We start from the raw sequence: 12,942 nt of genomic DNA on the forward strand, positions 1-12,942 counted from the left end.
GGCTGTACTCCAAGAAGCAACCAGAATACATAGGTAGCCATTGCTGCATTGCGTAGGAATGATCATAACCTGAGGATTGATGTGATAAAAACATCTTGATCTTTTGAAAGAGCATTCTCGTTCACAATTTATAAAAATAATTATTATGTATTGGGGAAATGAAATGGATGTTATTTCGGAATCATTCCAAGGGCTCTGTGTAGCCAACATACAAGCAGGTCTCTGACTTCTGGCTCCCTGTTCCTCCATTTAAGAGCTCCTCTCTTAGGTTGGTGCAGTGATTTGGATTAGAGTTGATGTTTCAAGCCGTGGCTGTCATTGCTAGGACAAATGCCAACAGTTCATCGACTAATGAGACCTTACCTGACCCTGGGCCTGTGACTGCCCAATAATTGTCACCGTATTTGGCATGGAGTCACTTCATGCTTGTTTGAATATTAGAGATTCTTCATCACCTCATAGGTGTGGCATCACATGGACTAGAAAGATAAAGCAATGTTTCCCTAAAAGGTACATTGTTTTAGGGTTGATGAGGTCACACTGCAGACTTGCCAAATGTATCCAGCTCACTGCATCTCATCTTAGGATGCTGAATTTTAAAAAAATTATTATTTATTTTTAACTTCCTTAAAAAAATTGATTTCCAAATCCTCTCCATACCTCTAGCCCCTCTCCTACCACTTGAGAAGGCAACCAATATGGTATAAATTATACATGTGAAATCATGTATATTTCCATATTAGCTATATTGAAAAAAGAAAAAAACAATAAAAAGAAACATAAACTGAAAAAGGGTTGCTTCAGTCTGCATTCAGAGTTCATCTGTTCTTTCTTCAGAGGTGGATGACAATTTTCATCATGGATCTTTTGGAATTTTCTTGGATCACTGTGTTGATCAGTGTAACTAAGTCTTTCACAGCTGATCCTCATTACAATATTGCTATCACTGTGTACAATTTTCTCCTAGTTCTGTTCACTTCACTCTGCATTAGTTCATACAAGTTTTCCCAGGTTTTTCTGAAGCCACCCTGCTTGTCATTTCTTATAGCACAATAGTATTCCATCACATTCGTAAACCATAACTTGTTCAGCCATTTCCCAATGATGGGCAGCCCAATTTCCAATTCTTTGCCACTACAAAAAGAATTGCTACAAATATTTTTGTACACATAAGTCCTTTTCTTTTTCCTTTGATCTCTTTGGAATGGGGACATATTTTCAAAGTTGAACAAATCATCATTTTATTAAAAAAATTTGAACTGAGAATTTACATAATCAAATCCGTGTCTGGTAAAAATAACTTTAAATAATAATGGTTGGAGAGCTAGCTAGTCTTGGAGTTAGGAGGACCTAGGTTGAAGGCCTGCTGCTGACACATACTAGCTCTATGATGATGGGCATATCACTTAATCTCTCCATGCACCAAGCAATTCACAAAGACTATGAAGTTACAGATGAGTTGCTATTCTGTATCAGTGGTGGAAATTTCCATACTTGGAGTCCCCCATGACAGAAAAGATACATTTTTTACTTTATTTTATTCCTTGGCACATCTCAGTCACATGACTGAGACAGAGAAAGCATTGCCTGGTATATGAATGCTTCACCACTGTCCTATTATAATGAAATAGAAGAAATGTGGGGCTCTTCTCATATTACAACTGGCAGAAAAATCAATGGGAAACCTTAGATTTCAGATAGGAAAAAAAATTGAGTGCTAGTCTTCTGTCTTTGGTTATTTTGCTTGCTTCTGATGTTCTGTCTCTGTGATACTTTTAAAGTTGTTCAATCCTTCAGGAAAGTGAGGTCATCCATATTAACCCCTGGCCTCTGAGACTGTGGCTCTCACATCCTTCCCCTTCTCTGCAATCACAGCACCTCCACCCTTGTTCAGACTCTCCTCACCAGGACTAATTCGATCACCTCCTAATTGGTCTGCAGCCTCAACTCTCTCCCCACTCCAATCCTTTCTCCATACAGCTGCCAAAGTGACTTACCTAAAGCATAGGGCTGACCACATCACTCGTCTGCTCAGGTTGCTTCAGTGACTCTCTGTGGGCTCTTTGATAAGGTATAAATTCCTCTTTTAGATATTCAAAGTTTTCCACTATTTTACTCTAACAGATTTTCATGAACTGATTTCATATTACCACTCCTGTCTCAAGTCACTAACTACTATCTCACCAGAAGCTTTGCCCACCTAGAGATATCTCCACCCTGAGGTCTGCTCTTACGATTCTGGAGTCCTTAGCTGGGTTACCATTTTATAAGGGGCTGAAATCATGGCTCACTTCACTTTTTTAGGCTCACTCTTCTGACATGAGCAGCCTGGTGCCTTTTGCCCTTCTACTCCCCCCATCACTTTCTAGCTTTCCTTTATGTTTGGTCTTCCCCTAATAGAATGTAACCTTCTCGGTAGTCAGGACCATTTTGTTTCCTTATTTTTGTATTCCCATTGCTTACATGGTGCCTGACATAATAAGCCTTCTCTCTCTCTCTCTCTCTCTCTCTCTGTCTCCTTCCTTCCCTTACCCCCTCTCTTTCTCTTTCCCTACCTCCCTTCCCCTCCCCAACTTAGTCCATGTTCCAACCAAACTAGCCTATTTGCTGTTCCCCATACATGACATTACACCCATCTCCTAGACCTTTGCATAGGCTGTCCCCCATGCCTGGCATGTTCTCCCTTCACACCTCTGTGTCTTAGAATCCTTACCTTCTTTCAAGGCTCAGCTCAAATGCCACCTCCTGCAAGGAGCTTTTCTTGATCCTTTGTGTTGTTAGTGACCCCCTTGCCTCAAATTACTTTGAATTTACTTTGTATAATTTTGTATTTACCCACCTAGGTACATGTTTTTTCTCCATAGAATAAATGCTGCCTGAGGACAGGGACTGCTTTGCTTATGCTTTTGTAATTCCAGCACCAAGGATAGTGCCTAGGATAAAATAAGCCCTAAGTGAAGGCTTACTGAAGTTAGTTGAGCACCCTCCCCCATCCCATACCCTGCTCCCAAATAGTTCTATCCAAATGGATTTTTTGATAATGCTCAAGGCCATTTACATGATCTTGCTTCATGATGGTTAATGCTACATGCTTCCCAGCAAGAAATCCAATCTCTCTAAGTGTAACCGGATGAGCTCTGTGTCTTTTCCTCTTGGCTCCAGCTGGCTGCCAGCTCAATCTGATGATTGATTACCCTTGGCATCTGAACCTTGTTTACATTAATGGCAGTTTCCAAATTGAATCACAGAAAAGCTTTCCTTATTTCAACTATGAACTTGGTGGAACTGACAGAAGCAGCCAGACAATGAAGTCAGTGGCCCATTATTGGGGATGATCTGGTCTCAAAGTTGAAATGTTGGCATAGCTTGCTACCAGAATAGTGATGGTGCTGGTATTCGGGCGGATCCGAAGAGCTGGAGGCTAGCAACCCAATGAGGCAATTAAAAAAAATGACTTCCTGTATCGAGAGAGAGAGAGAGAGAGAGAGAGAGAGAGAGAGAGAGAGAGAGAGAGTGTGTGTGTGTGTGTGTGTGTGTGTGTTTGTGTGTGTGTGTGTGTGTAAGCAATCCTCATTGCTTGGGCTTGCAGGAGCTTTTTGGAAAGGCAAAATATTATTATAATTATTCATTTTTATAAATTTAGGTATTTCTGACTTTTCTCTTTAAATTTAAATATTTAATAGCAACCCAGAAACGGCATCTCCCAACACCCTGAAAGTCAGTGATTAGCACAAGATTTGAGACTACAAACTGAAATAAAATCCAAGATCCTGAGTTTTCCTGGGGTGCCTACCTGTGACAGAGAGGCTATGTAGGATGGCTGATGGGACACTGGACTTGTCAGGGAGGCCAAAGTGAGAATCTCCCCTCAGATGCTAGATTGTGATTCTGGGCAAACCAACCCCTAGGTGCTTCAGTTTTCTCATCTGTCAAATCAAGGGGATGGACTCCATTGCCTTAAAGGTCCCTTCCATCTTGAAATCTATGAGCCTATGATACATTAGGATGTTAGAGAAGGAGATGCTTAGCTATATGCCAAGAAGAAATCACCATGAACTCCAGCTACTTTCTTTTGGTAGAAGAGACTGCTGTATTTGTATCATTTTACTTTACTAAATCCTCTCCATACATGATATTCAAGCTTCTGCCTTTAGACAAGCCTGGGATGCCCTTCCTCATCACCTAAAACTCTTAGAATTGCTGGCTTCCTTTCAAATCCAACTCGGTGTTTCATCCTACACAAGAACTTTCACGATCCCCCTTCTTCTCCCGGTTGTTAGCGCTATCTCTTGTGAATTTACTTTGTATATGCTTTGTATTTACTAATCTTAGAGCATATTGTATCTCCTCCCCTCCCCACCCCCCGCAGCAGCCCCAGTAGCATATAAGCTCCTTGAGAGCAGATAAGGTTTTGGTTTTTTTGCTCTGTGTCCCCAGTGTCTAGCACAGTACCTGCTGTATAGCAGATGCTTAGCAAGTGTTTGTTTAATTGAATTGAATTTATCATGTCACTTTGCATGGAAATGCAAGAAAATGAAACATCAGATTAATAAGAAGTTAAAATAAATGAGTATTTCACAGGTCACCATTAATGAAAAGCTGCAGGGTCCTTAGTTATTATTCCCCATTACTGCTGAATAAATTCCTTCTTACCAAAGCCTCTCTAGCAAGTCTACTACTCCATTGCAAATAATCTCATTAAAGTCATACATTTTATATGGTAAAATGTAAGAAAGCCCTAAGAGTGTACTTTGATACAGGCATACATGGTACAAATCACGGCAGGCTGAATTTCTTTGTTGTAACTTAATTTCTTTTGCTGTCTCTTTTAATGGCATAACCCACCCTGCTCAGTGGGAGCATTTGAGCTCCATAATGCGTCAAAAAGCAAGCTGACCAGAAATTATGGATGAATTTTCCAAATGAGAATGGCATGCTAGTCAGAAGACTATATACATCAAATGGGAAAAAAAAACCACTTACCTTAAAAGCAAATCTTTCCTAAGATGGATTTACTATAGTTGCAATTTACAGCTGGTTTTTCTTTTTTTTTTTTTGGTTGTCAGATTGGAGTTTTCTCGGGTGTACCAGCCTTGCTGTGGAGGGAGAAGGCTCAACTGAAGCTTCTCCCTACACTTGCTTGTCTGCAGTGGTACAGCTGGCTGGGAGATGAAGTCCGAAACACGCCCTCTAAACCAACTTTTCCTTCCAGATAAAAGACTGCTAGTGGAACCTGGAATGTGTAGGACTTTCCCCCCTTCAGATTCCTACAAGGCAGATGTTCTCATCTTAACCTCTTTTTACCTCAGTTTCCTCAGCTGTAAAATGGGGATAAAAATAGCACCTCCCTCCCAGGGTTGTTGTGAGGATAAAATGAGAGAATATTTGTAAAGTGTTTGGCATAGTGCCTGGCACATACAGGGCACTATATAAATGACAGTTATCATCATCATCATCATCACCATCACCATCAATCTCGTATGTTCCTGGATTATATTCTTTCCTATACATTTCAACCAAGAAAAATTGCAGAAATGGGACAAAAGATCAGGAAATATGACATATATCAACAAGTATACAATGTCTGTCCCTTGTCATTATTATAATAAATATTCTTTTTTGTTTTTTTTTGGGGGGGGGAGGGTAGGGCAATTGGGGTTGAGTTGCCCAAGGTCACACAGCTAGTAAGTGTGTCAAGTGTCTGAGGCTGGATTTGAACTCAGGTCCTCCTGACTCCAGGGCTGGTGCTCTACTCGCTGCACAACCTAGCTGCCGCTATAATAAATATTCTAACATCCTCCATGCCTGGAATGCTCTTCCTCATTACATCTAATCTCTTAGAATACTTCCTGTCAAGCCTCTGCTTCAATGCTACTTCCTAGAAGGGTCTTTCCTAATTCTCCTAGTTGCTAGTCTCCCCCTCCCCCACTTACTTGTATACATTTTTTATATTTTTATTTATGTCGTATGTTATTTATTTTATATTGTACATATTATGTGTGTTTTATATTTATCTGTGTACATGTTATTTCCTCCAAGTAAATATAAATTTCTTTGGGTCAAGAACCATTTCATTTTTTTTCTTTGTATCTCCAGGATCTAGCCTGGTACAGAGCACAAGAATAGGTCCTTGACAAATTTTTTAAATTGAATAATTAAAATCAGAAGACAGGTTTGGTCAGGTGATAGAATTTTCACACATATATTCTGGGTCTGAGGTGACAATTTTCAGAGGCAGGGGAGATAAGTGTCTTGTGTCTGTTCTCAGTCATCATCATCATCATCTTTTTTTTATGCTGTTTGGTTAAATGTCTTACTTTGGACTGGTGAGTTGTCTTGTTGGTCTAGCAAAGGTAAACATGTCAGTAAGGGCTCGTAAGCAATGGTTTTGAGTGGATTGTGACTCCCAGAGAGAAGGTCTCATATGTCTTACAAATGTCTACTGCCATCTTGGTCAGTAGAGTCTATTTTGTACCAACTCCAGATTTGTCCATTGACCTGCACATCCAAAAGCATCCGTTAGAGATTCCATGGTCATAGATTAGGATGCCTTGGGTAGTGCCATCTGCTTTCTTGAACCTGGGGTTGGGTCAATAGTGGTCTGGCAGAGAATTTCATTTCATAGCTCTAACTTCGGTGAAGTACTCTCCGGAGAATAAAACTTGCATCCGTGAGGGCCACACCTTCATTTTTTGGCTAAATTATTACTTTAAAACTTGTATCTTGCATTTGCTCTCACCAAATCATCTAAGAACTATTGAGACAAGAAATATTGATTCTACCCAACAGAATTCTTGTCCAATGAGGGTCCAGTGACTGGTAGATGTCCTAAACTTTCAGCTACAAGTCCACATGTTAGTGGCCTAGCAACCTGTGAGTCACTGTCACCTTTACCCTTTCTGTAGGGTATCACCATGGCTGCTGACAAATGTAGCTTAGGTTATTGCAACAGTCTGCTGGTGGGTCTCTCTCTGCCTCAAATCTCTCTCTACTCTAGTCCATCCTCAGCTCAGTTGTCAAAGTAATTTTCCTAAAGCAAGATCTCACTATGTCACACACTCCCCCCCAACAAACTCCCACAGGTCCCTATCACCTCCAGAATCAAATATAAAATCTTCTAGTTGTCTTTCAAAGCCCTCCATAAACCTACCTTTTGAAGTCTTCTCAGACCTTACTCCCCCTCCATATACTTTACTATTCAGTGACACCAGTCTCCTTCCTGATCTATGGACATGACACTTGTCTCCCAACTCTTAGTGTTTTTTTTTTTCTGGGCTGTACCTCATACCTGGAACTCTCTCCCTTCTCATCTCTTCCCCATGTCTACCATCGAGCCTCAACTAAAGTTTCACCTTCTTCAAGAGGCCTCTTTAATCTTCCCCTCTCTTGAGTGTTCCCAAAGTATTCTGTCTATATCTTGTTTGTTCATGGTTGTTTGTATATTCTCTCCCCCATTAGACTGTGAGCTGATGGAGAGCAAGGACTCTTCTGCCTTTCTTTGCAGCCCAGAACTTAGCACAGTGCCTGGTATATAATAGGTGCTTAATAAATGCTGTCGCCTGACTTGAGTCTCCCCCATGGTACTGCATATTTAGCTCCTGAGGGCCATCTCTGCAGGTAGCATACAATTTAGAGCTAGTTGGATTACGTCAGTAGATTGTTGATTGCCCATATTTGAAAATGAGCTCCATGCTCAGTTTCAAAAACTTGTCAGGGCAGCCTGTTTCAAAGCCAAGAACTCCAATTAACGCATAGAACAAGCCTCATTACTAGTAAGCCCTCTAGCGGCCAATGCAATGAGTCTCAGAATCCCGTTCCTCTCCTGATAGAAAACTGCTACCAGGCTTTTTAGGGTGGTTTCAGTGTGTCACATGAAAGGCCAGCTTGCTTCTGCAGGTACCAACACTGGTGCCTGGGAGAGGCATTTGACCATCTTTGGAAAACTCTCAGGGCCGGTGTCTTTTGCTTTGATTTTCTCTATTTATCTCTTATTCATTTGTTTATAGACACAGCCCCTCTAATGTTATATATAGCACGTCATACTTGTTTTAATAACATTAACTCTCCATAATGTCACGGGCTGTTTCCTTCCTGTCTTCGGGCTCAAGGCTCAGAGCACAGTGCCTGGCACTGTAGGCACTTAAGAAGTGTTCGTTGTTGTTAAAATAGGGATCCCTCATTTTTTTTTCGTCTCCCAACTCCGTCTTAGAGGCCTGGTTTTTCAGTATTTCTCTTGTCACCCACAAAGTCGGGAGTATTTATATACTTGGCCACTTGCCCAAATCAAAGGGAGTTCATCGATTTTCTAGTCCCAGCCCTGTCACCTTCTAGGTGGAAGCTCCAAAGGCCAAACTAATTTCCCCAGAGGCACACAATGAAATGTGCTGGTGGCGTAGCTTCAGTTCAGTTCTAGGAGCATCCATTAAGAGCCCAACAGAAGCCGTACTGGGTACAACGGATCCTGCGCAGCCGGAGCTGACTTCTTAGTGGCCTAAGGCTCCCTTTCATCTACTATGCCTGTGCACCAGGTAAGCGTGCACCTGAGCCTACTTGTAGATGGGGGTAGGGACCAATACAGAGGGAGCCGCTGAAGATGCACCAGACTGGAGCCGCTGGGTCAAGGGTGTAGAGCTGGAAGGGACAGTAGTGAACCATCATTTTACATCTGAAGTAACTGAGTAGCGCATATTCGAAGTGAGGGGATTAGGACTCAGGTCTTCCTAAGCTGGCGGCGCGCAGTCCACTGACCCGCACTGCCTACGTCCACGCACGGGTGCAGGATCTAGAAGGGAAGGATGGGGGATACCTCGGGACGCGGCCAGCCGGCCTGCCGCTGGAAGTCACATCGGCTCCCCACTGGGGCTCTGTCTCCGGACGGTCTGTGTGACGTCAGGCGAGTCCCTTTTTCTCTGGGCTTTAGGGGAAAGAGGGGGAGGGACCGCGTGACTTGGGAGGTCTCTGGGGCTCCCGCTCTTGGCAAGTCCCGCCTCGTTCCCTCGCAGGCCCCGCCCCCGACCCATACCCCGCCCCCTCCACACTGCAACCCAACTTGGTCTTTCCTCCGCCCCCTTCCGGTGCTTGGGTTTCTCCCCGCCCACCGGGAACGTTCGATTGGTCGGACGGCTGCGGGCGGGGGCAACGTCTCTCTTGGATTGGCGGGCGCGGAGGCCCGGCCACTCGTCATTGGTCCGCTGCGCGGCGGCAGCACGTCTGGATGCGTTCCGGGACGGACGGCGCTTTGTTGCCTCAGGGGGAAGCCGGGGGGCGGGCGGCGGTTGCTGGAGCCCAGGAGGCGCCGGGGCCGGGCAGGCCGGGGCCGGGGGCCGCTTCAGCGCGGCGGCGGCAGCAGCAGCCATGAGCGGCGGCGTCTATGGAGGAGGTGAGCGCGGGCGCGGGCCGCGCGGGCCCCGGAGAGAGCCGGGCCGGAGAACTCCGCGTGGGGGGCCGCGGGCCGGGGCCCAGAGCGGGCATCCCCGCGCTCTGGCGCCGCTCAGGGAGGCGGGGAGCCTCGAAGCCCCTGCTGGAAGGCCTGCCCTGGCCTCCTCTGGGGCCCGGAGAGAGCAGCGGCCGGGCACCGTCACGTAGCGGCGGGGAGGGCGCAGGTCGGCGGGCGCCAAGAGGCCCAGCACCAGCCCCCGAGACGCTGGGGTCGGAAGGGGAGAGCCCGGCAGCACCATGCGGCGCCTCCGGGTTATGGGGGGCGGGGGCGGCCACCGCCGGTAGAGAGAGCCCCAGGAAGGGCAGGAGCTGCGGAACGCCCGGGGGCCGCATGCGGCCTGCTTCGGGGCAGAGAGCTGATCGGCCGGGCTGGAGAGGGGGATCCGGGGGCCGGGGGGAAGGCGCCCAGCCAGGGCCCTGGATAGACTGGGCATCCAGCCCCTTCTTCCCCCCATGGGCACCGGGGCCCGCGCCTCGTCTGGAGTGTCCAGTGTGCAGCGGCGGAGCCGAGACCGGCTCCCTGCCCTGTGGTCATCCCTGCACTGGACACCAAGGGGCTGCTTTAGGGGAAGGGCCCAGGCCCAAGCTCCAAGGTCTGTCATGGTGGGAGACGCCCGGGCCCCTGGGGGAGGGTGTTGCACCTTGGGGTCCTTGAGTGCCCTTTGTCAGCGTTTTAGAGAACTACCGGGCCGGGGTGGTGGGTTCTTATGGCAGAAGGAGCGAGGCGCTTGCCGACCACCATGGGGATGTCCTCAACTCTGTCTCTTTACTCGTCTGAGTAACCTTCAGAGAATCCTAGTGTTTGAGAAAGTTTCAGGAAACTTAGAGATCAAACAGACCTGCGGGTTCTCAGCCTGGCTCTATGGATAGATTTCAGGAGGGTCAGTGACCCTGAAAGGGAAAAACAACAGCAACCACAAAGGACGTCTTTATTTTAACTAAGCATTTATTTTATTTTATTTATTTTAACTAGCATTTCCTTGATTATAATGTAAAACAACAGGCGTTCTGAGGAGAGGTCTTTACATTTGACCAGATTGCCAAAGGGGTTCACGACACAAAAAGGTTAAGAAGCCCAGATGTAGTTTCTCTTAAGGTCCACAGAGGCCCAGTGGTTCTTTTAGAGATGGCCAGTGGCTTCCACCATCACTTCTGCACAGATCCCAAGGATTCATGGTCCTGCCAGGGCTGGGAAGTGGTAGTAGAGATGTTTTTGACAGTTGACTCGAAGAAGTTGTTTTGTGCTTGGGGTGCTGTTAGAAAAGCTCTTGGGGATTGGGTTCAGGAGGTTTAGAATGGGATCATAAGTTTGTATTCTGTTCTTAGAAGTCTTTGCTAAACTTTTCTGTGCACCTAGTGAAATGAGGTAGTCATGAGACCTGGGCCTGGGAGTCAGAAGAAATGGCTTTAAGGCTGTACACTCCATAATTAGTTTTATGTCTTTGGGGTCCTTTCTGGACCTCGTTTTTCTCATCTCTGAAATCAGATGATCAGCTTGATGATTTCTAAGGCTTCTAAAATCCTGTGTTCCTAAGAGACTCACACCAGTTGCATTGTTTGCTGCCTTATCTTTATTAGCTCTTCCTCCTAGCCTTGCTGCAACTTAGCTAAGGGACCTATACTGTAATACACATTATTTAATTTTATTTAGTAGTGAACAACAGACATGTCAGACTCTTCTACTTCTGTGATTGTACTTTGTCTTTGACTTGAAGAAACACTAAAGATTTGAAAGAGCAGTTAACTACTTCCCCTCAGTCTTTCTCTACACCCAATTCCAATGACAAACAGCTCAAGCATTGTGGACATGTGGATGGTTTTGAAAACCAGTACATTTCCGGTTTATAACTTTTTGCCTCTAACAGACCATTCTGTTAAGAAGCATGTATCAAGTAATGTCACTGATTCTGAAAAAAGATGATATTGTGGGAATAATACTGAACCAAAAGTTAGACATGGGTTTTGTTCTACTTTCACCACGTATTGTATGATCATAAACAGGTTACTTAGAATCTCTTCAAGTCTCAATTTTTTTTCCTCTATGAAAGCACTGCATGCCACAGTTATAGGACATGAGCCACTTATAGGTCCTCTTTTTACATATGAAAAAGAACCAGTGAGGTGAGATGATCTGCCTGAAGATCACACATTGATTTAATGTTAAAGCAATCAATTGACCAGCCAGCATTGGTTGTTTTAGTATAAATTGTTTTCCTGGTTCAGCTGCTTCAGTTCGTATGAGTTTTCTCAGTTTTCTTTCAGTTTCTTTGTCTTTCAGCTCAGTATGCATATAATTTGTTCATCCATTCTTGATTGATTGATTGATAGGTGCCCCTTTAGTTTCCAGTTCTTTGCTACTAGAAAAAAGAGCTATTATAAATGTTTTTGAACGTAAGGTACCCTTTCCTATTTCTTAGATCTCTTTGGGGTATAGGGTAGACCTAGTGGTGGTATTGTGGAGTCAAAGGGTATGCACACTTTAATAATTTTTGTGTCAGCATTCCAAATTGCTTTCTAGAATGGTCAGACCATTCACAGCTCCACCAGGAGTGTAATAATGTGCCTGATTTCCTATAGCCTCTCCAATATCCAGCGGGAATTTGAGTACCTGCCATGTGCCAGATTCAGGAGGATACAAAGACAAGAAAAATGAAATAATCTCTGCTCTCATGATGCTTAGAGTGGTTTGGGGGAGACAACACTTCCATTTATGAGCACATACTGAGTAAATACAGGACATTTAGGGGGACAGGGCAATAGTAGTTGGGAGGATCATGAAGAAGTGTGTAGAAAGTGGTGTTTACGCTTTTTTTTGAAGGAGATGGTGTACCCCTCCCTGCCTACCTACATTAGGAGAAATGGCAAGGGAAGATTTTTTTTGAAGTGTATATAGGGTGTTTGCTAATTAAAACTTTTTAGGATTAAAAGGGAAATTTCTATGTTATTATTTCAAAATCACTATTACTTAGAAGTATTTATAGAAAACTATCCAGTGGGGAGCATATTTTTCTGAAGTACCTAGCTTCCACTTTTTCAGCAGCAATTACAAAAATATGAATGCAACTTTAATGTTTAATTAAATAATAAGGCTCTATCTCTAGCGTATTTATTTTTTAAAATCTAGATAATAGAAGCAGCCCCTGGATGGTAGAGGTAGGGTAGAGGACTTTGTTCTTAAGGATCATTTTCTACATAAAGTTTTATGCGGTAGGTATGCAAATCATTATTTTAATTAAGGAAACATAATTACATGCATCTGGCTCTTTTTCATGTCTTTGAGCAGTTTGTATAGGTCTAGTATGTCCAGTGGAAAACATTTTCCCAAATTACCTGTAGCCACTATGTCAACAGCAAACCACACTCCACACTCCCCCCCGCAACAATCTTTTTATGTATTTCTAGATAATATATTAAAAAATATTTTAAAGTAGGTTATCATTGGTGACATGGTGGTTAGAGCACCGAGCCTGGAGTTGGGAAGATTCCTCTTCATGAGTTCAAATC

At 44.2% G+C, this 12,942-nt stretch overlaps 1 protein-coding gene across 1 annotated transcript in view; it reads left to right on the plus strand.

The window, feature by feature from the left end:
* The first annotated feature begins 9,245 nt into the window (after nt 1-9,245).
* The window catches only part of ACTL6A (actin like 6A), a 29,363-nt gene continuing 25,666 nt past the window's right edge, over nt 9,246-12,942 (plus strand). The window contains exon 1 of the mRNA XM_036757797.1: nt 9,246-9,379. Within this exon, the coding sequence (XP_036613692.1) occupies nt 9,355-9,379 (25 nt within the window). The 5' untranslated portion in view covers nt 9,246-9,354. The remainder of the gene's footprint in view (nt 9,380-12,942) is intronic.

Source organism: Trichosurus vulpecula, chromosome 4 (assembly GCF_011100635.1).
Source record: "Trichosurus vulpecula isolate mTriVul1 chromosome 4, mTriVul1.pri, whole genome shotgun sequence".
Classification (NCBI taxonomy): domain Eukaryota; kingdom Metazoa; phylum Chordata; class Mammalia; order Diprotodontia; family Phalangeridae; genus Trichosurus; species Trichosurus vulpecula.